At 39.4% G+C, this 20,033-nt stretch overlaps 1 protein-coding gene across 5 annotated transcripts; it reads right to left on the reverse strand.

The window, feature by feature from the left end:
- Nucleotides 1–7,006: 7,006 nt before the first annotated feature.
- LOC119514531 (protein SLFN14-like) lies at nt 7,007–18,799 on the reverse strand. Of its 5 annotated transcripts, none has more exons than XM_037810350.1 (6): nt 18,699–18,799; nt 15,914–17,017; nt 14,543–14,671; nt 13,476–13,621; nt 12,907–12,941; nt 7,007–10,947 (listed from the first exon to the last, which is right to left on the reverse strand). In XM_037810350.1, the coding sequence occupies exons 1-6, from the start codon at nt 18,754–18,756 to the stop codon at nt 10,113–10,115; spliced, it is 2,307 nt and encodes a 768-aa protein (XP_037666278.1). In that variant the 5' UTR covers nt 18,757–18,799; the 3' UTR covers nt 7,007–10,112. The 5 variants fall into 5 exon arrangements, with proteins under 5 accessions (XP_037666278.1, XP_037666277.1, XP_037666275.1 ...); XM_037810349.1 differs by having other exon boundaries at nt 7,007–10,741; nt 10,847–10,947; nt 12,907–13,621; XM_037810347.1 differs by having other exon boundaries at nt 12,907–13,621; nt 14,543–14,656.
- Between the last annotated feature and the right edge of the window lie 1,234 nt (nt 18,800–20,033).

A 20,033-nucleotide genomic window follows, 5' to 3' on the forward strand; every position in this document is an offset into this window, starting at 1 on the left:
GCCAAGGAGTGGCTGCCTCCAAGCATGTTTGGAACAAAGTCTAGTATAAACTAACAGAGAATAAAATTCTAAGATGATTGGGGGAAAAAAAGAAGAAATATCTGGCAGTTTCCAGGGGATGTCTTAGTAGCCACCATTCACTGAGGACATAGTCTTGTGCCAAATGCTGTGCTAAGCATTTTATAGTACGTTGTTTATCCTTAGATAGAAACTAAGCTCCAGAAAACTTAGATAATAATGACAAAGTAACTTCTCCCAATCACTGCATTTTTTGACCATATGCCAGATACTGAGCATTTGCTAGTAATTTAACAGCTACTGTTTGTTGACACTTATGTTTGTTCCAAGCATATGAAAAACAGCATTTAATCTTTACATCAACCATCTAAGGGACATAATATTGTTATTTCCATTTTAGAGAAGAAACATCAGTTAACTTGCCCAAATCACATTTCTGATAAGTGTTAGAGCCTATGATTGAAACTTGTCACACCTGACTCTAAAACCCATGTGTGTACACCAGTGCTCCAAGCTTCAGTCTGGGGGAAGCCCTGGTCTTTTTTGGGCAGCACTCTAAGCAGTGGGTGGGTGTGCTGGTTTGAATGTATTATGTCCCCCAGAAAAAGCCATATTTTTTGATGCAATCTTGTGGGGCAGACATTTTAGTGCTGATTAGATTGGAATCCTTTGAGTGTTTCCGTGGAGATGTGCCCCACCCACCTGTGAGTGATGACTCTGATTGGATCATTTCCATGGAGGTGTTACCCCACCCATTCAGGGTGGGTCTAAATTAAATCACTGGAGCCATATATATGGGCTGACAAACAGAGGGAACTCACTGCAGCTGAGAGTGACATATTGAAGAGGAGCTACAGCCAAGAGGGACAGTTGGGAGAATGCACAGAAGCTGAGAGAGTAGCTGCAGATGAGAGACAGTTGGAAGACGGCCGCTGAAAGCAGACTCTTGGTCCAGAGAAGCTAAGAGAGGACAAACACCCCAAGAACAACTAAGAGTGACATTTTTGAGGAACTGCAGCCTAGAGAGGAACGTCCTCGGAGAAAGCCATTTTGAACCCAGAAGTTTGGAGCAGACACCAGCCATGTACCTTCCCAGCTAGCAGAGGTTTTTCAGACACCATTGGCCATTCTCCAGGGAAGGTACCCAATTGTTAACGCATTACCTTGCACATTTTATGGCCTTAAGACTGTAACTGTGTAACCAAATAAACCCCCTTTATAAAAGGCAGTCCATTTCTGGTGTTTTGCATTCCAGCAGCATTAGCAAACTAGAACAGTGGGCGTTCTTCCTGTCCTCTCAACACAATTCCACCCCTCCCCATTTCAGTAGTCACAGTTCATCAATGCGGTGTTTCTCAAGGGTGGCTAATCATTCAAATTATCTCCTTGTTAGATCTTCAGAGCCCCAGACACCTGCCCCAGAGCTGAGAGGGCCCCAGAATATGTTAACTCTTACCTGGTGAGTTTTATCATTAGGCAAGTTTGGAAAACATGTTTAGATACTTTAAGGCAAGCAGAGGTTTGTTTTGCAGAACTCCTGAGTTGTGCACCTGGCACTGCTTCTTCCCAGAGTCATGGCACAACTACCAATGCCAACTTCTCACAGTGACTTGAGGGGAAATGAAAGAAGAATGCTTCCATCCTAACTGTGTTACTCTGTTGTTGAATTCCCAGAAATGTCGTCTGCACGCCCTGTATTTTATGGAGTATCATGAAAGAACTTCATCTTTCATTTGTCCCGAACCCTCTTCCTCTCCACAGTCATGTATTCAGGTGGGCTGGCCAAGAGACAACTGGAATACAGGGGCCCCACTGTACAGAGAATCACCTCTGCCCAGGCAATGCAGAAAAGGTCCCACATACTGTATGGGAGACTGCAGACTGGGAAGGGGCCACCAGAACAGTCAACCCAAACAGGATACAAAATGGGAATGTGCACTATGATTACAACGCTGCTAAAATGTATCTGTCACGGACAAACACTGGAAATGAATAAGCAACAATGAAAATGACCATGTGATATGCTGGTAAGAGTATGGATGAAGCTTCATGTGTCATTCTCTTTTTTTATTAGAGAAGTTGTGGTTTACAGAACAATCGTACATAAAAACAGGATTCCCATATACCACCCTATTGTTAACACCTTGCATTGGTGTGGTATATTTGTTACAATTGATGAAAGCACATTTTAATAATTGTACTGTTAACTTTAGACCATGGTTTAACTCAGGGTTCATGGTTTGTGTAGTGCAGTTCCATGGATTTTTTTAAAAATTTTATTCCATTACATATACATAACCTAACATTTCCCCTTTTAATCAGTCAGCTATATATTTCAGTGCTGTTAATTACATTCATAGTGTTGTGCTACCATCACCACCATCCATTACCAAAACATTTCCATCGTTTCAAATAGGAGCTGTACATTTTAAGCCTTAGCTCCCTATTCCCTATTGCCATCCCAGAACCTATATTCTAGATGCTGACTCTGAGTCTGCTTATTCTAGCTATTTCATATCAGTGAGATCATACAATGTTTGTCCTTTTGTGTCTGGCTTATGCCATTCAACATGATGTCTTCAAGGTTTATCCACATTTTCGCCAGAGATTCATTCCTTTTTACTGCTGAATAATATTCCACTGTATGTGTAGGTCACATTTTATTTATCCATTCATTTGGCTTGCGTCCATCTTTTGGTAATTGTGAATAATGTTGCTATGATAATCAGTGTGCAGATATCTGTTCAAGTGCCTGCTTTCAGTTCTTTTGGGTATATACCTAGAAGTGGGATTGCCGGGTCATACAGTAATTCTATACTCACTTTCGGAGGAACTCCAAACTGTCTTCCACAGTGGCTGGACCATTTTACATTGCCACCAGCAATGAATGGGTGTTCCTATTTCTCCACATCTTCTCCAAAACTTATAAATTTCTGTGTTTTTTTTTTAATAGTAGCCATTCTAATGGGTGTGAAATGGTATCTCATTGTGGTTTTGATTTGCATCTCCCTGAGGGCTAATAATGTTGAGCATCTTTCCATGTGTTTTTTGGTCATTTGTATATCTTCTTTGGAGAGATGTCTATTCAAGTCTTTTGACCATTTCTATTTGTTTTTCATTGTTCTATAATGTCACTATATAAACCTTGTAATGAAAGGTATATATTTTAAGTTTCTTAGTGTAGAAAGCACTTTTATCTAAACATTTCTGGTTATGTAAATCACTTTACTAATTGTATTGATTTTATAGAAAAATTTCAGAAGCTAAGAATAACCTTGTTGGTTAATATCACAAATATTCTAAGTGTACCCAATCCCAGTATCAACATCAAATCAAATATATTACTGTCCACATGGAGAATCATGCCTTTAACTTTGACCTACAGGGGAGCAGAATAGCACAGAGGTTAAAATGGAGTCCGATGGACATAGGTGCAGATCCTGGGTTCATAACTCACTAGCTGTGTGATGTTGGGCAAGGTATGTACCTTTTGAACCACAACTTCCTCAAATGTAAATTAGAAATAACAAGAACCAAAATTCATTGATAGCCTACTATATGCATGGCTTTATTTAAGTATATTATTTATTTTAATCCTCATCTAAATCTTATAATGTAGTTATTAATTTTATCTACATTTTTACAGATGAGAAAACTTAATCATAAAGGGGTAAACTAACTAGCCCAAGTTCATTCAGCCATTTAAGAGTAGAGTTGGAATTCAAAGTCAGGGTCGGTCTGCTCCAGACCTATGCTATTAGCTTCTCCTTGTCTTACCTTACATGAAGCTGCTGTTCATAATTCAAAGTGTTGCTGAGAGGATAATGACATAAAATATTTAAAGCATTTTGCAGAGTTTTTTTTTTTTTTTGACATAGAAGAAGCACTTAGAGGAGACAGCAGTGGGACTGCAGAGGTATTTTAACGTATTCATCATTGGCTGGTGGAATTTCTGGCTGGCTTTGAAGGGAAGTCCTTGTTTTTTTGCTGACCTCCCCCCACCATGCCTCTTCAAGCTGTATAGGTGGGCAAGAAGGACAGCAGTCCCTGATTAAAGCAGAGGGTGAATGTGGGCTTTAAATGTAAATATCCTGAGATAGGCCTTAAGTAATAACAATAATAAAAGAGAATACATAGTGGCCATGTCCTAATTCTTCTATCTTCACTTCCCCTTTTGGCAGAGAATGAAAGAAGGAACCAAATTGAAAACTGATGCTATTTCTTTCAAAATCATGTTGCCTTCTGTCAGCTGAAGATATTGAATGAATCAACTTAAAGCTCTTCCTTCCCCTTGTGGGTGAGGTAGATTCAGAGAGAAAACACCATCCTTGGAAATTTTTAAATGCCCATTTCCTTTGATAACTAGCAAAATCTACTCTAAAATTATATACATAGTTTTGAAGGAAGACGGGGAATTTACATGCTAAATAACATTTACATTCTAAATTACATTCTGAAAAATCAGATGATTCACCTCCCATGGTTGCAGTGGGAGAAGCCAAGATGCTGTGGCCTTAGCAGGGCTTTGGCAGTTCATGTCAGGAGGGCCTGACCTTGGATGGGTCAGGAACGTGATAGACTAGTTAGCTGTTTTCACTTACAATGGAGGCTAATGTTTTCCAAATATGAGAGCTTGAGAGACCCTGATGGCAAACATGAGTATTGTTGCCTCTAGAAATTCTTTTTGCAGTATTTATAAATTCCCAAAGTTAGGATTACCAGTAAAATTTGTATTTATTTCAAATTGAAGCTCACTGAAAATAATTTTATATTCAGCCTCCCCCAAACCTTGGGAAAACCAGGCAGCTCAACTTCTTAGAAGATCAAGTTTACCTCTACACTCTGTCTTCTTGAAAGGGTTTCTCCATGTATCTCTTCACTAAAATCCTCATTCATGGCCAGAGGCATCTTGTCTTTCTTTTCTCCGAAATAGTACTCTATACAGGTTTCAAGTGACCAATTTTTTTTTTAACATAATAAGTTTACGTAATTCAGGCTCCCATCAGTAGTTTTCCAAGTTAAGTTCTTACTCTCAGGTTCTGGAATTGGTTGAACAGTTTTGATTTTACGCTATATGCTCCACTGCAGAGAGAGCATGTTCTAAGTCCCTGTTTCTGAGATACCAATGCCTCTTTTTATGTCATCATATCTGTATGTCACCAGGTTCACTGATTGGGTTTTGTATGCACTTCTCATCAGAACACAACAGAACCAATGTGAATAAGGTGCATGTTTTATACAGGCTACCCTTTTGACCTAGTAATCCCTCTTCTGGGTATTTATAAATGTGCCAAAGAAAGAAAAGGTTGTACGCCTGAGTATATGCCTGGCTTAATTTTTATAGTGTAAAATTGCTGGTGACCCAAGTGATAGGGAAATAAATGATTATTAAGAGTTCAGATACACTGGATAGGATATTCTGCAACCATTAAAAATGATAATTTTGAAGACTATGCCACAACATGGAGAAATGCTTGTAGGTCAGCTACTGCTGTGAAACAACCAACCTTGAAATCTCAGTCATGCAATAATTAGCATTTATGTCTCAGTCAACCATTTGCAGGTCATTTGGTGTTCAGATGATCTAATTGGGCTCAGTTGACCTTAGCTTTAAGCAAGGAGTTGAATTCAAATCTGCTCCATATGTCTTTCATTCTTGAGAGGCTAGTGGGCTAACAGAGCATGTTTTTCTCATGGCAATGAAAGAAACCCAAGAGAACAAACCCAATGCTGAAAGCATGTCTAAAACTTTCTACAAATATTTCATTGGGCAAATCAAGTCATGTGGACAAGGCCACATCAAGGGGGTGGAAAAGTATACTCTGGCCTTTATGTTAGGAACTGCAAAGGGCATGGCTATAGGGAGGGATGAAGTATCAGGAACAATAATACAATCTACAATGCCTCACAAACAGGTTAAATAGGAAAAAGCACACACAAAGGATATAAAATTGATTGTACCACTTGATTATAACTATGTAAAATATTTTTACATATCAACAAAGAATGGAAATAACAAAAATGAAAAAATGTTCTGCCTGTATAAGAAGATCATAAGAACTTTTAATTTTGCTTTTCTCCATTTCTCACACTTATACAATGGTGTTATATTATCCTTCTTTTTTTAAAAATTAAATTCCATTTTATTGAAATATATTCACATACCATATAATCATCCACGGTGTACAATCAGCTGTTCACAGTACCATCATATAGTTATGCATTCATCACCACAATCTATTTTTGAACATTTTTCTTACACCAGAAAGAATAAGAACAAGAATAAAAAATAAAAGTAAAAAAGAACATACAAATCATCTCCCCCATTCCACCCTATTTTTCATTTAGTTTTTTGTCCCCATTTTTCTTCTCATCTATCTATACACTGGATAAAGGGAGTACAATCCACAAGTTTTCACAATCACACTGTCACCCCTTGTAAGCTACATTGTTATACAATCGTCTTCAAGAGTCTAGGCTACTGGGTTTGGGTTTGATAGTTTCAGGTATTTACTTCTAGCTATTCCATTATGTTAAAACCTTAAAAGTGTTAACTATATAGTGCATAAAAATGCCCATCAGAGTGACCTCTCGACTCCATTTGGAATCTCTTAGCCACTGAAACTTTATTTCATTTTACATCCCCTTTTTGGTCAAGAAGATGTTCTCCATCCCATGATGCCAGGTTCAGATTCATCCCCAGGAGCCACATCCTGCATTGCCAGGGAGATTCACACCCCTGGGAGTCAGGTTCCATGTAGGGGGGAGGGCAGTGAGTTCACCTGTCGAGATGGCTTAGCTAGAGAGAGAGGGCCACATCTGAGCAACAAACAGGTACTCCGAGGGAGACTCTTAGGCACAATTATATGCAGGTTTAGCCTCTCCTTTGCAGTAATGAGCTTCATAAGGGCAAGTCCCAAGATAGAGGGCTTGGCACATCAAGCTGCCAGTCCTCAATGTTTATGAGAACATCAGCAACAATCCAGGTAAGGTAGTCCGACACTTCCACATTTTCCTCCAGTTCCTCAGGGGGGCCCTGCAAATTTATTTTTATTCTCCACCCAAATTATGTTGATATTACCCTTCTTTTAAAAGTAAATTTTAGAAGCCTCTTAGAGTAGGCAACTCTTTTATCTTAATTATTTCTTTAAACTAATGGTTTTATCCATCATATTAAGACTCAGTAGTAAAAAATTAGAATTCGAAGTATTTCTGAGTTAGCCAATTATTCTTAGTTCCCAATCTCAAATTCAAATCTAATGAACTTCTATCAATATAGATCTTTAACTTTGCCTGTTGTCTAAAAAGTTTGCCTTTTTTCCTCTTATTTTTTATCATTGCAGTGTTGAAGATTATTTTCCACAATGACCTCTTTGAACTTTCCAATTTTATATATTAATTTCATTGAATAAAGGCACTGTCCCTAGTAGGTTCCTATATTCTGAAAGTGTCGAGTTTATTCAATGAATATTTACTGAGCACATGCCTTATGCAGGGCACTATAGTTGTTGCTTTTGGGGAAATAAAGTTGTATACATCACTTATTACCCTCAAGGGGCTCACAGTCTAATAGGGAGAGAAATATGTACACATCTTTTGTGGGGACAGAAAGAACAGACCAGGAGAAAAGTTCAATGGTTCTCAACCCTGGTGGCATATTAGAATCATCTGGACAGCTTTTAATAAATACCAATGCCTAAGCCCCATGCCCAAGGATGCAGATTTAATTGGTCTGGTGTGGACCTAATTATTGGTATTTTTTTTAAAGTTCTTCAGGTGATTATAATGTGTAGCCAGAGTTAAGAACCACTGGGTTAGGCCTTCTACTCTAACCCTGACTGAGCTGTTTGATTAGACTTAGAACTGACAGACTCTCAAATTCAATATTTAAAACAATTTGCTCTTTTAAAAGTCAATTACTTTATTAAAAATTGTATATTACATGCATATAGTTTAAAAGTCAAATGGTATTGAAATTTATGGCTGAAATACAGCTGTACCCTGCCCCATCCTTCTCCATAACCCAACCCCCCTCCACTTTTGACTATTTTTTATAGAATTCACATATCTTCCTATACTCAAATAATATTAATGCACTGCTCACTTTTCATTCATCAAAAACTAATAAATTGCTTAACTTTATTTTCTTCTACCCACAAGTGCCCTACGACCCCTAGGGAAAGATAGAAAGGAGGAAACACCAAGTAATCGGACAGTGGGGGTGGGGATGGGTTCTTCTGTGTCCTCTGTACTCGGAAGCTGGCCACTGAGTTCAGACTGGCCTCCCTGGTGGGTCTGAGCAGTTCAGAAAGACAGCTAAAAGAGCCTCCCCAAGCTCCCCCACCCCATCTCACTCTCTAACCTCTTGGAAGGCCCAGGGTCTTTACATGAAATTATAGTCAAAAGAGTATTTCCACACTTTCTCCTGGATTCAGGCCTCCTCAGCATCATCCAAGTTATCCTCACCTTTTCTAGAAGTTAAAAACTGCCTGTAAGTAGAAATATTGCCAGAGCTGTTTAAAAATCCTTCCATACAGAAAAGCAAAATTGTACTGCGGAGCATACGATAGGCTCAGTCATTTTGGGATTTCATTCCCATTAAGTTTCACATTCATTTCTATTATGTTTCACATAAATACTGGAAAGAAGACATGAAAAGAAGGCATTACATAGATTCTACTAAGACAAGTACTTCTCTGTTATAGTTTGCAACGAGTTGGTGCTATCATCAATATTTTTAAAAAGCCATTGAAGGGCTAAAAATGGAGAGACCAAGTTTAACTTAGAGGGTTGGTGAAAGTTTAATTGAGGAGGTAAGCATGTGAACGGTCTGGATTGAGAAGTAAGGATTTCAACAAGTGGAAGAGCAGAAAGAAATTTAAAAGTGAGAAAATAGCTCTAGCAGAGGCAAGGAGCCAGGAATGTGTAGGTGATAGAGTTGCCAGCCAAGTTCCCTGTAAACTCTGAAATTGGCTTATAAAATGAAGACGAATCATAATGGAAGAGATAGAGATATGCAGAGGCCCTTTACTGACTACCTTCCAGGTCAGCAGCAGAGTGTAAGCAGTTTCTAACCTAGGTGAAGATACCAACATAGGTAGAGAACAAATGTAAATGGAGTGTGTAGGCGTTGTGGGGAGAGATGGGAAGGTTGGTGCTCAATCTGGAAAGTTTGGAAACTAGGAGAGAAAAATAATTTTCATCCGAGGAAGGAGCTATTGAACGACCTTATCATCATTGTAATTCTAAATTTGCTTTAGTTAGTAAACCTGACCTGTCTAGTCCTTAGGGTGTAAAATTTTAGACATGATTGCAACAGTTCAACATAGCCTGAAGACTTCATACTTTAAATCTGATTACCAATGCCCACTTGTTACTACAATCCTCACTGTAAAGTAACAAAGTGGGCATTTTCATTTATGCATTGGCCTTTTGTGATCTTGGTTAGCAGAAGGCCATCCCTAAGAAACTGATCCAGACTCAGCGCAAATTGGAAATCAAGTTGTGGGCCTGTAAAGCCTGAAACCCGTAACTAGTATAAGGTGCCAACCAAGGTGTTGCCTTTGGGACACCCAGTCAAAGGGACCAATCTGAAAGGTACCCAACCTCACCCCAAATTTAGGCCAGCAAGGCTAGAGTGCATTAGCAACACTGGGAGATGGAAGTATAATAAAGGGTGTGTTTAGGAGAGTGAGTTGGGGCATGTCATACAGAACCTTGAAGATTAGTTTGGTTTGAAGGTAGCAAGGTCTCACTTACGATACATGAGCAAAGGATTTTATAAATTCAGCTTCTCTACTGTAGGAGAACCTCTCTGGTAATAGGATGAAAGCTGGAGTGGACTAGGACAATTGGAGGTAGAGGGCCAATTATAAGTCTGTTTTAATTTTACGTGGAGGAAGTAAAGCAGACAGGGAAAAAGACAGTGACATTGCAGAGAATGGAAGGATCAGCCTCAAGAGACATTTCTGTGGCTCTAGGCCATGATTGTGTCGTGATGTCTTCACCTGTAATATGTGAAAAGGAGTAGCTGCCAGCAGCCTAAGCAAAGGGACTCTGCTCTTTCTGGATTCCTGTGCTATCTATAATAATTTTCAGAAGGCTGCCCTCTTTTCATAAAGCAGGTACAGGTGTTTAATGGCTCTCAAGGCAAAGCACAGCTTATGAAAATCCTCTGAAAGGTCACATTCTGGACTAATCCCAAACACAATATTCCTCTCTAGGCCTGAAAACTGCTGAATACTGTCTAGAATGATGTGACTGTCCCAAACACCATTGGCCCGACTGAACACAACCTCTCTTGTTCCATGGAGCTGAACTGATGCCATTGCTTTTAGCAGTGCAAGCTCATAGCGTTCTCTGTCCTCCCCTCTTCTGCACAGAATTGCTATGTCTTTGGGCAGATAGCCACATTGGAACAGGATGTGACATCTTTCTGCCACGTGGTTCACTATTTGTTCTGCTGTCAGGTTAGTCTCTGTCTCACACACCCCAGGCAGAGCCTGCGCATACATTGCTTCCTCATAGGCAGCTTCCTTGAACAATGCCAGTGAGTATGGAGACATGTTGAAGGGAGGATTTTCTTTAATTCTCTTCATTTCTTCTTTCATGACCTTTGCTATTTCCAGAGCACAATGGACGCCCTCTGAGATTGTTTTTCGAGGAAACTGAGCTGATGGAGGGGGAAGACCACTGACATCTGCATGACGGACTTGGAAAGGGTCTAGAAAAAGCCAGAGAATCCCATGGTGAAGGTTTTCATTTCCAGCCCCCCTCACCTTTGGATGGGTGATGCTCTTAGCCTTCAGGTACCAATCACCATATTTACCACAGAAATTTTCAGTCTCATCCATCACTATGTGCTTAACCTTTAGGAATTCTCCTCGCATGAAGGTTTTCCTGGTCACAGTTTGGCAGATGGTTTGATGGCTATAAGGATGAAAGCAAGAATAGGGTTTCAGGCATATAAAGAAAGGCAACACCATTACACATTACTTTCTGAATTGGAATCAGCAGCTAGTTCTCACATGAAGACTGATACAATAAGTGATTCAACAGTGTCCTGAATACTACTCAACTGCTCTACTTATGTGTTACTCAGTAGACAGAATGCACAAATTTTAAACTCTCCTCTTTGGGTTATCTAGTTAAATATGCAAGTGAAACTATTGAAATCAACAAAAGTAGGAGATTTTATTATTTCTATTATGGCCTATTTCTGTTGCTTAACAATCCTTGAAGGCAAGCTATTTACATCTAAAGAAAATCTCAGAATTAATTTACACTTATTACTACTATTTCTTTGCTTTTTGTCTTTTTTTAGAGCTGGAGAACAGTCACAAGCATATCATAGTTTTTGCATGCAGAAGAGGTATGGGCTAATACAAATTGCTCTAAAGCAAATTCTGTTTCCCCACTTGTAGTGCAAAACCAGAAGTACATTCTCATGAAAAGCCTCTTTAGATTTTGGTAAGGAAAATGTCAAGACGTTGCTGAGTTCCATGACATATCAAGTAGGGTGACAAATCTACAGGGCCATGCTTCTCTGGAGCTATTCCCTTTACTCAGTGCAATTTTCCTTTATAGTATATATTTAAGCTTGGTTGTTTCTTGCCTCCTCTAATTTGGATTTGAGCAATATCTCTCATTCCTACAGATCCCCTGATTTTACATATGCAGTTATTGCGGCTTTAGTCCCTATGCCTTAAGTCATAACTATTCAAGCTCTTCTCTTCCAGGTTAGATTTCTTGAAGAAGTGGGCGTCTTGAAGACAAGCCCTGAATCTTAGCCATTGCTGTATCCCCCTAACATTAGGGGCTCAATAGGTATTTGTTGAATTTAATTAGCCTAACAAAAAACAGTCTTTGCACAGCACACAAGATCCTTCATAATCTGGCTTCTGCTTCCTTCCTGGCTTCATCATCTGCTACATACCCGCATTCCCTCTCTGCTCCAGTCTGGTTCTCTCTGGTCTCCAAGCATTTGTACTTGCTGTGCCTTTTGCCTAGAAAGCCTTCCCTGTTATATTCACACTTCTGTTCCCTTCTTAAGAGTGTGCCCAAGCGTCTCCTTCACTGGGGAGTATTTGCTGACAAACCTTTAGCCTGCGTTAAGATAAGCATATCTTTATTATTATATTAATTACATAACACTCATCATTTTTGTTTTGTTTTGTTTTCTCTTTGTTTCCCTTACTGGACTTAATGGGAATGTCTTCTCAATGCATTTTACCCCTCTAATGCTAAATCTAGTGCAGTGCATAACATAATAAAAGATGCTCAAAAAAGATTTGTTGAGCCAGTAAGTAAACACCAAAATTCAAAATGAATTTGCCCTCATTTGCTGAATTGCATAACAAGCAATTTTTAAACTAAATTTTTTAAAAGATTTACGTCAGAAGCAAATTTACATATTTTCTAAAACTGCTGATCCAGAAAAAGTCAAACAAATGCAAATGGTTTACAAAGAAAATTAAACTACATTTAATTCAAGTTCCTGGTAGGTACAATTTCTAATTAACTGAAATACCCTATGACTTTAAAGCACTAAGTATCAAGCAAAAGGTATATTTAAAGCAAAATAGCTTTTTCCTGCTTTTCTTAAATTTAAGACCACAGATTGTGGGGTGTGTGTGGAAGATTTCCAGTTCTATAAATTTAAAGTTGTGCATTCTTGGCTTATTTATAACAAGATGTTTAAGCCTGAACATTGTAAATTACCCACCTCTGTTTCAACTACCTAATCATTTGGAAATGTGTATATAATTTGAGCTGTTGCATTTACACTGCCAAGACATTGCAAAATCTTAAACTAAAAACACAAATTACTTTTGTGACACCGTTGAAAGACTGACTAAAGTTTATTGTGCTTAGTGGTGAAATTCTTACGCCATAAAATCCTTTAAGGAGTCGTTTTCACAAACATAGAGGATCTCTTTTGGTTTGCAATTGAACAAATTCTTAATTTTCTTCAAGATTTTTATGGCTATGGCTGTTTTCCGAGTTCCTGGAAAGCAGTGGATGAACAACTCCCGAGTCTCCTGAAGGCTCTCTGAAAGCAGCTCACACTGCTCCGCTATGAGCAAGTCGAAAAATTCACACCCCAGCCGATCACTCAGAAGAGATCTGGAGCTCAGCGAGACTACCACAAGGGCCTGCAACAAGTCTTCCATGTCGTCCTCACTCACAAGCCTGTAGGACTGTGGGTAGTGCACGGGAATTCCCCTGGGTCTGTCCTGTATGCCGGGCAGGTGTAACAGCCTCGGAATGACACACACTTTCCCTGTGTAACCGCCAACAGTTTCCAGTTTCTGCTTTAACTGATGAGCGGCGCTGTGAGAGTATTCAAGTCCTCCACTCCAGCTGGGGTCTTTTAAGATTGTATAGAGCACCAGGGGGCTGTTAACTGCTATTAGGAGGGCGTCGCACAGGACATTCTGCTCCTTCCTTAAGCCAACATCACCAGCCCAGCTTCTAGAAAGTATCACAGTCCCCTGAGAACAGGGATACGTCTGTGTTTTTATCAATTCTTCCAGTCCTTCATGATCAACAAATAACTTATTACAGAGGGATTCTGGTTTAAAGTGTATCTCTTCCTGCATCACTGAAAATTCAAAGAATAGAAGTAAATTACCAAAATTTTAAAAAGTATATTATAAATATTCCTGCAACATCACAGGAAAAGGAATGATTCTAGCCATAAAACTATGGGTTTCCCTTTCTGCAAACGGAGGGCACTCCCCCTTCATGGCTCAGAGTTCTTATTTCCGGCAGCTCTAGCACAAGGGAAGACTTACCAAGGAACAGTGTTTAGAGAACAGCCTCCCAGCACCCTCCCTTCAACCTCAGGGGATTTCACCGCTGGGGATTTCATCTTCCTCTGGAAAGGTTCTTCCTGTTGAGCATTTTTTGCAAACCTGATGCTTTTGAAGAATTAGGATCTTTCCTTTGGAACAGTGATTCTTAACTATGGATAATTTTGCCACCCCCGCCAGGAGACATTTGGCAATGTCTGGACACATTTTGGTTGTCACAACCTAGGGGGGTGGGGGGCACTGGCATCTGGTAGGTGGAAACCAAAGGTGCTACTAAACATCTTACAATGTACAGGATAGCCATCCACAGCAAAGAATTATCTGGCCCAAGTGTCAGTAGTGCTGGAGTTGATAAACCCTCCTTTGGAAGGAGTTCAGGTGATCCCGTTGTTCCTTCTGCATTAGAAAGCCAGGGGGCAGTTCTCTTACTGTGTAGACTTGAGGAATTCACAGAACTCTCAAATTTGGAGAACAAAAGCCACATGTGAGTGGAAATCCAACATCACACGGCAGTGAGAAGTAGGAAGTGTGGTGGGGATTTGACAACTGGGTGAAAAAAAGGGTCAGCTATATTATTTCAGTATCATTTATGTCTGCTAAGTCCTGCATTTGACCTACTCTAGGGAGGAAGGCTTCGATTAATTGCTATCAGCTCCCCCCTTAATTTTAGTAAACAAATGGTCCCATCAGTTGAAATCAAGTGAGAATACCTGGAAAGAAACGTTGTTGCAGAGCGCCCTTAAATTCCAGAACTTTTATGGGATATGCCAAGTTTCTTGGTGCTGATGAAGCTGATGAAATCAGGGGACAGCTGAAGTCTGTGGCTGAACCAGAAGAAGCTAAGTAAATATATGGGAAGTTGTTTCAGACAAAAAATGAAAGAAAAAAAAAGAACTCCTTTCTTGCTCTTCTAACTGGGGATGAGCGATATGAATCACGCCTGAGGTGCTCACACTTACTATGCCTCAAAGGGTTCATCTATGCCAGGAAAGGAAGTCTGGGAACTTCTGCAGAGTCACGCACTTTCTAACTCACTGTGTGACCCATCTTGGGCAAGTCATTTCACCTTGCTCTCATGCAAGAATGAGCTGATGACCCCTAAGATTCCTTCCAATGCTGATACTCTGATTCTAGATCATCCTTAGGAGGAAGAGGCATCTAGTCAGCATTGGTCAGCAAAGGTTAAGTACAATATTTTAAAACTATATTGTTATATTGTTTAATGTATTGCTACAGTTGTATATCCCCATTCAAGGGTCGGATGGAATAGAAAGTGACAGGATCTCCAATTTGTTAAATGTGTTTGTGTATGTGTGTGTGTGTGTGTGTGTGTGTGTGTGTGTAAAGCAAACTCAAACAAATTTAGGACAAGAGAGAATGAGCCAATAAAATTCTCTAATCAGTCATGTCTTGATCCTATAAGATCAAGTTTCCTTGATCAAATTTGAAACATACTGACCAGGAACGCAAGCTGATAAGCTTACTTAAGCCCATAATTCCTTTATGGATTGATTAAGAATCACCAGGGCTGGTTCCAAGTAAAAGTATAAGTGGAGTGAAAACACTAGTGCTACAACCACCACCACTGCCACCCTCTGCCATTCTCCACCCCAGCATCTCCTTTTCAAATCTTTTTTTCCTACTTGGTGTTGCCTCAGCCCAGTGCTTTAAGGTATTAGCTCCTAAGACATTTAGCAAAGCACTACTGAAAAAAATTCAAACTTGTCACCAAATTTCCCTTTGAAAGAATCAGTCTAGAGTTAGTCTTAAACAAAGTTTCTCTGAAATATCATCTTTAGGGTGAGACTATTGATAAAAGTTTTTGACTAGGAATATCAGCCTGCAAAATTTTTAAATTTTTTTCTATAAAAGGGAACTTTCACTTGTTTATGGCTAATGGGATACTACTGACTAAATAAAGACCAAAATCCAAGTATTTCTTCAACTCAAAGAGTTTGTATTCTGAGTCTTGGGAGTTAAAACTATTACTTCTATAGCCAAAATATCTACCAAGTACCCACAAAAGGCAGGGACATAGGCTCCTTTCTGCTGAGTGGACAGTGAATGTGCTCCCTCTTTACCTGATTCAACATCCATCATCTTGGCCACCCAGTGCTCAGCCGTCAGCCTCGTGACAGAATTGTTCTTTATGATCCAGGAATCCGGGGCCCCTGCGAACACTGCACAACAGAAAGGCTCCACTCGAACCACACAGACATAACCATACAGGACATCACTTTGGTACACATTCAAGATTTTGGTTGAAAAATCCACCTTCGGCTTCTTACAGCAAAAGTGGAATGTTGGCAATTTTTCTATGCAGTTTTCAATTTCTGTTTTTAATAAGTCAGGGTTCACTTTTTCTGTCTTACATCCAAACACTTCTTTGGTCTTATCATCCACTCCAATGATTAGGTATCCCCCTTGAGTGTTGGCAAAGGCAGAGATATAATGCGGCAGCATTTCTCTAATCCGAGGCACAACCTTTTTGGTGGTGAACATTTTAAACTCGACATGTGTTGACTCAGTAAAGTTGAGTTTCTCCTTGTACATGAGTTTGTCCTTTTTAAAAAATTCTGAGGCAGACACCCTCATATCTTCTTCTTCCTGGATATATCTGTAAAGAACTTTCTGAGGAGGCAGCTCCTTCCTCCTTGGTCTTCCTCTTTGGGCTCTAGACTGCTTCTCTCTGAGAAGCCCCAGGGCACTGATGGCACTCAAGTTGATTGCAGAAGTCACATCTCTCCAATACAAATTGGAGTGTAAGCTGCAAATCCTTAGGGGAAGGCTGAAAACATCTGGGCCCCATGACTTCACAAAAATCAGGAGATTGTGCCCCTGTTGCATGTAGTCAAGGTACTTCTGTGAACCTGAAGGAAGAAGCTTTTGAAAAGAAGTTTCCAAATCCTGTCCCAGCCCATGGCATCGGTAACTGTAGGTTTTGTCATCAATCTCTGCTTTGATCACACCCCCTCCAGAATTTAACAGTGCACAAATAGCTTGGATGATTTTAGAATTCTCTGTTCTTTTCAAAAAGCAGTTAGTCATCTTCTTCCTGTTCTCTTCTCCAAAAGTCACTCTGCCCACTTCTACAACTATCTCAGGATAGAGCATTTCCCTGTCAGTCTCGAGGCTCTCCATCTCAGCAGGCCCTCTGTGCTCCAAACAATAACAGAAAGGAATCCCTGTAAAACGATCAACAGAGATGTTTTTCTACATTAACAAGAATTTCAGAGATTAAAATATTTTCTTCAAAGCAGCAAATTATTGAAGATATATTTTAACATTGGAAATAATCATGTTAGAAATCTAACAACTTTGCCAATATCCTTAACCTTTCCAGCATGAACAGGAATAAAGGTTGAATGCTTAATATTTTGTCATGATGGGAAAATTATATTGCTGAAAATTTCAGTCTTTTTCCTTTTAAAATCAGGAAGCACCAAAAGTAAAAGGCATGGATTGTTATAGGAGCCAAAGCAAGATATTAGAGAATATGCAGAGGTAGAAGTTGAAGTCAGAAGACGCTCCATTTATAATTTCAGGGGAAAAGAAAAAAGACAGCAGATAACTAAGGGAGTGTAATTTTTAAGTACATGAGATGTAGAAGATCATGCTATAAAAAATGTAAAATTTGTTATTCTCTATGTGCTATTTCATGCATTTAAAAATCTTTATTCTATTCCTGAAATAATGCCAATTCATAAAAAATGCAGAAAGCTTTTTATCTCTCCAAATATTCTTTTAAGTTCTAAAAGTAAAATTCTTCATATACAGTATGACACAGAAGCAGTATGACTTCCTTCCTAATAGTTCTTCCCTGTTCTACAGGAACCTCTAAGATTTGGAAAAGAATATGAGATTTGTGGACCTGGTCATTAAACTGTTATTAACCCTTCTTTTTCTCCTTCTTTTTGTCACAGACCAGAGAACAGCAACTTAAATTGAAGTTAGGGCTCTGAAACAAATCTTTCAGATAGGCCTCCTTTACATTTGTCAATTGCAAAACAAAATATTTACTAGCTCAAACCAAAATTCTTCCTGTAGAAGTAGAGAACCCATTTCTTCTGTGAGATTTCTATGAAGGAGGGGCCATGTGGGTGTTGTTTGTACCCACCAAGAAAGAAAAATCAGGCATCCAGCGGGACACATACACTCCTTGACTTTAGGTTGCTCCTGGTTGCCTCCTCACTTCTTCCAGGCTAACCAAAAACAACCTGAGGAATTGGTTGTTAGTCTGTGAGCATCTCCTATAGGTAGAGGTAAATACAGTATTTTACGGCTCCTTAGAAAAAATGTTGGTAACATTCTATCCATCACATGGAATTGCAGAAGTGTTGGAAAGTACTTTAAAGATTTTCCATCCCAACCATCTATCTGATTCTCAAATCTCTTCTACAGTATTCCTAACTCCCAACAAATTACTATCCAGTAATTGCTTGAATATCTGTGGCAACAAATATCTTACTAGTTCTCAAAGTAACCCTGTCTATTTTCTGACCGCTCTGTGAAAAATAGCTTTCTTATTTTGAGCTATAATATGTTGTCCTGTAAATTCTACCTTCTGGGACTCCCAGATCACACATAAATGATTTTGAACCAGCAGACCCCATAGTCTCATGACTTCTAAATCTCATTGATATTAGTTGGTTGTTGGTAACAACTATGACAAACACAGTTTTCTGAGATTCCGGTCCCATATGAACATCCTTTCCACTTTGCTCAGAATTTCTCACTTATTCTCATTTACCAATTTCTCATTAGCTACTATCTTCCCAGGCCTAGGCCCTTCGCACCCTCAGACAGAAACTGCACATAAAATGAGATAGATATGATTACTCTTATTATTTATTATTATTTTTTTACCTGATGCGCTTGCTTTTCCTCTTGCTGTTTCATTTCCACATCTGGCTTCAGTCTGCATGTTTGCTTTCTGTCACAGCCCCTGTAGCCCTTTGATATCAGCCTGGAACTCTACCAGGCTCCTCCAGTCTTCATAACAGTGACCCACTGAGGAAGACTGATAAGGACTCAAAAAAAAAAACAAAAAAAAAAAAAAAACGAAACACAACCCTATGACAGGGCAGATTAGCAGACCAGACTATGACCTCAGGGAGTGAATGAGTTAGTAATGGGAAAATTCAAGGGTTTTCAAGTGAGGAGCCAAAGCTGGACTTAACTACCTCTAAGAGACTGAGTGCCATTTCCATACCTCATACAAGGACCTTCTATTCAGTCAACTTCCTTTGCAAAGCTCTACACACATTTAAAATCAGGCTGTCCTGTACATATTCACTATGAGCAGCATTAATTTATTTTATTACCTTCCAAATTGCTTGTTATTTCTATTTAGTTTTATTATCTTTTCCCACTCTTCCTCTGTTGGACACAAGACCCAGCCTAGAAAAGTGCTCATAGATGAGGAGCTGGATCTCCCTGTGCGGGAGGACTACAGATGATTTTTCATTTAATTTCTTTTCCTTTCCTTCCCTTTTTTCCTCTGTATTTTCCAAATGGTCTACAATGAACATGAATGATTTCTATAATAAAAAATTTACACAGAAACACTAAACAGATGAGAGTCAAACACATTTCATTTGGAGATTGATGCTGGCTAAACTGGGTCAAGCTTCTTGTAGTAGGTTGAATGTAGGTCAAATAACAGCCAACCCAAAGATGTCAGTTTCCAATCCATGAAAACTGTACATGTTACCTTAAAAGGAAAAAGGTCTTTGCAAATGTGATTAAGTTAAGGATCTCGAGATAGGGAGATTATCCTGGATTACCTGCCTGCTCTAAATCCAATCATAAGTATTGATATAAAAAAGAGACAGAGGGAGACTTGATACACACAGGAAGCCATGAGACCACAGAGGTAGAGATTGGAGTGATGTAGCTACAAATACAGGAATGCCAGTGGCGACAAGAAGTTGGAAAAGGCAAGGAATGGACTCTCCCCTTGAGCTTACAGAGGGAGCATAGCCCTGCCAACTCCCTGATTTCAGCACAGTGATACTGATGTAGAATTTCTGGCCTCCAGGGTGTGAGAGAATAGATTTCTGTTGTTTTGGGCCACCAGGTTGGTGGTAATCTGTTATATCAGCCAAAGGAAACGAATATACATCTCTCCCACCAAATCAAGCCAACAGACAATGCTGTATTTCTACTTGAATTTGTTTATGATGAAATGACGCTTTTACA

Source organism: Choloepus didactylus, chromosome 18 (assembly GCF_015220235.1).
Source record: "Choloepus didactylus isolate mChoDid1 chromosome 18, mChoDid1.pri, whole genome shotgun sequence".
Lineage (NCBI taxonomy): Eukaryota > Metazoa > Chordata > Mammalia > Pilosa > Megalonychidae > Choloepus > Choloepus didactylus.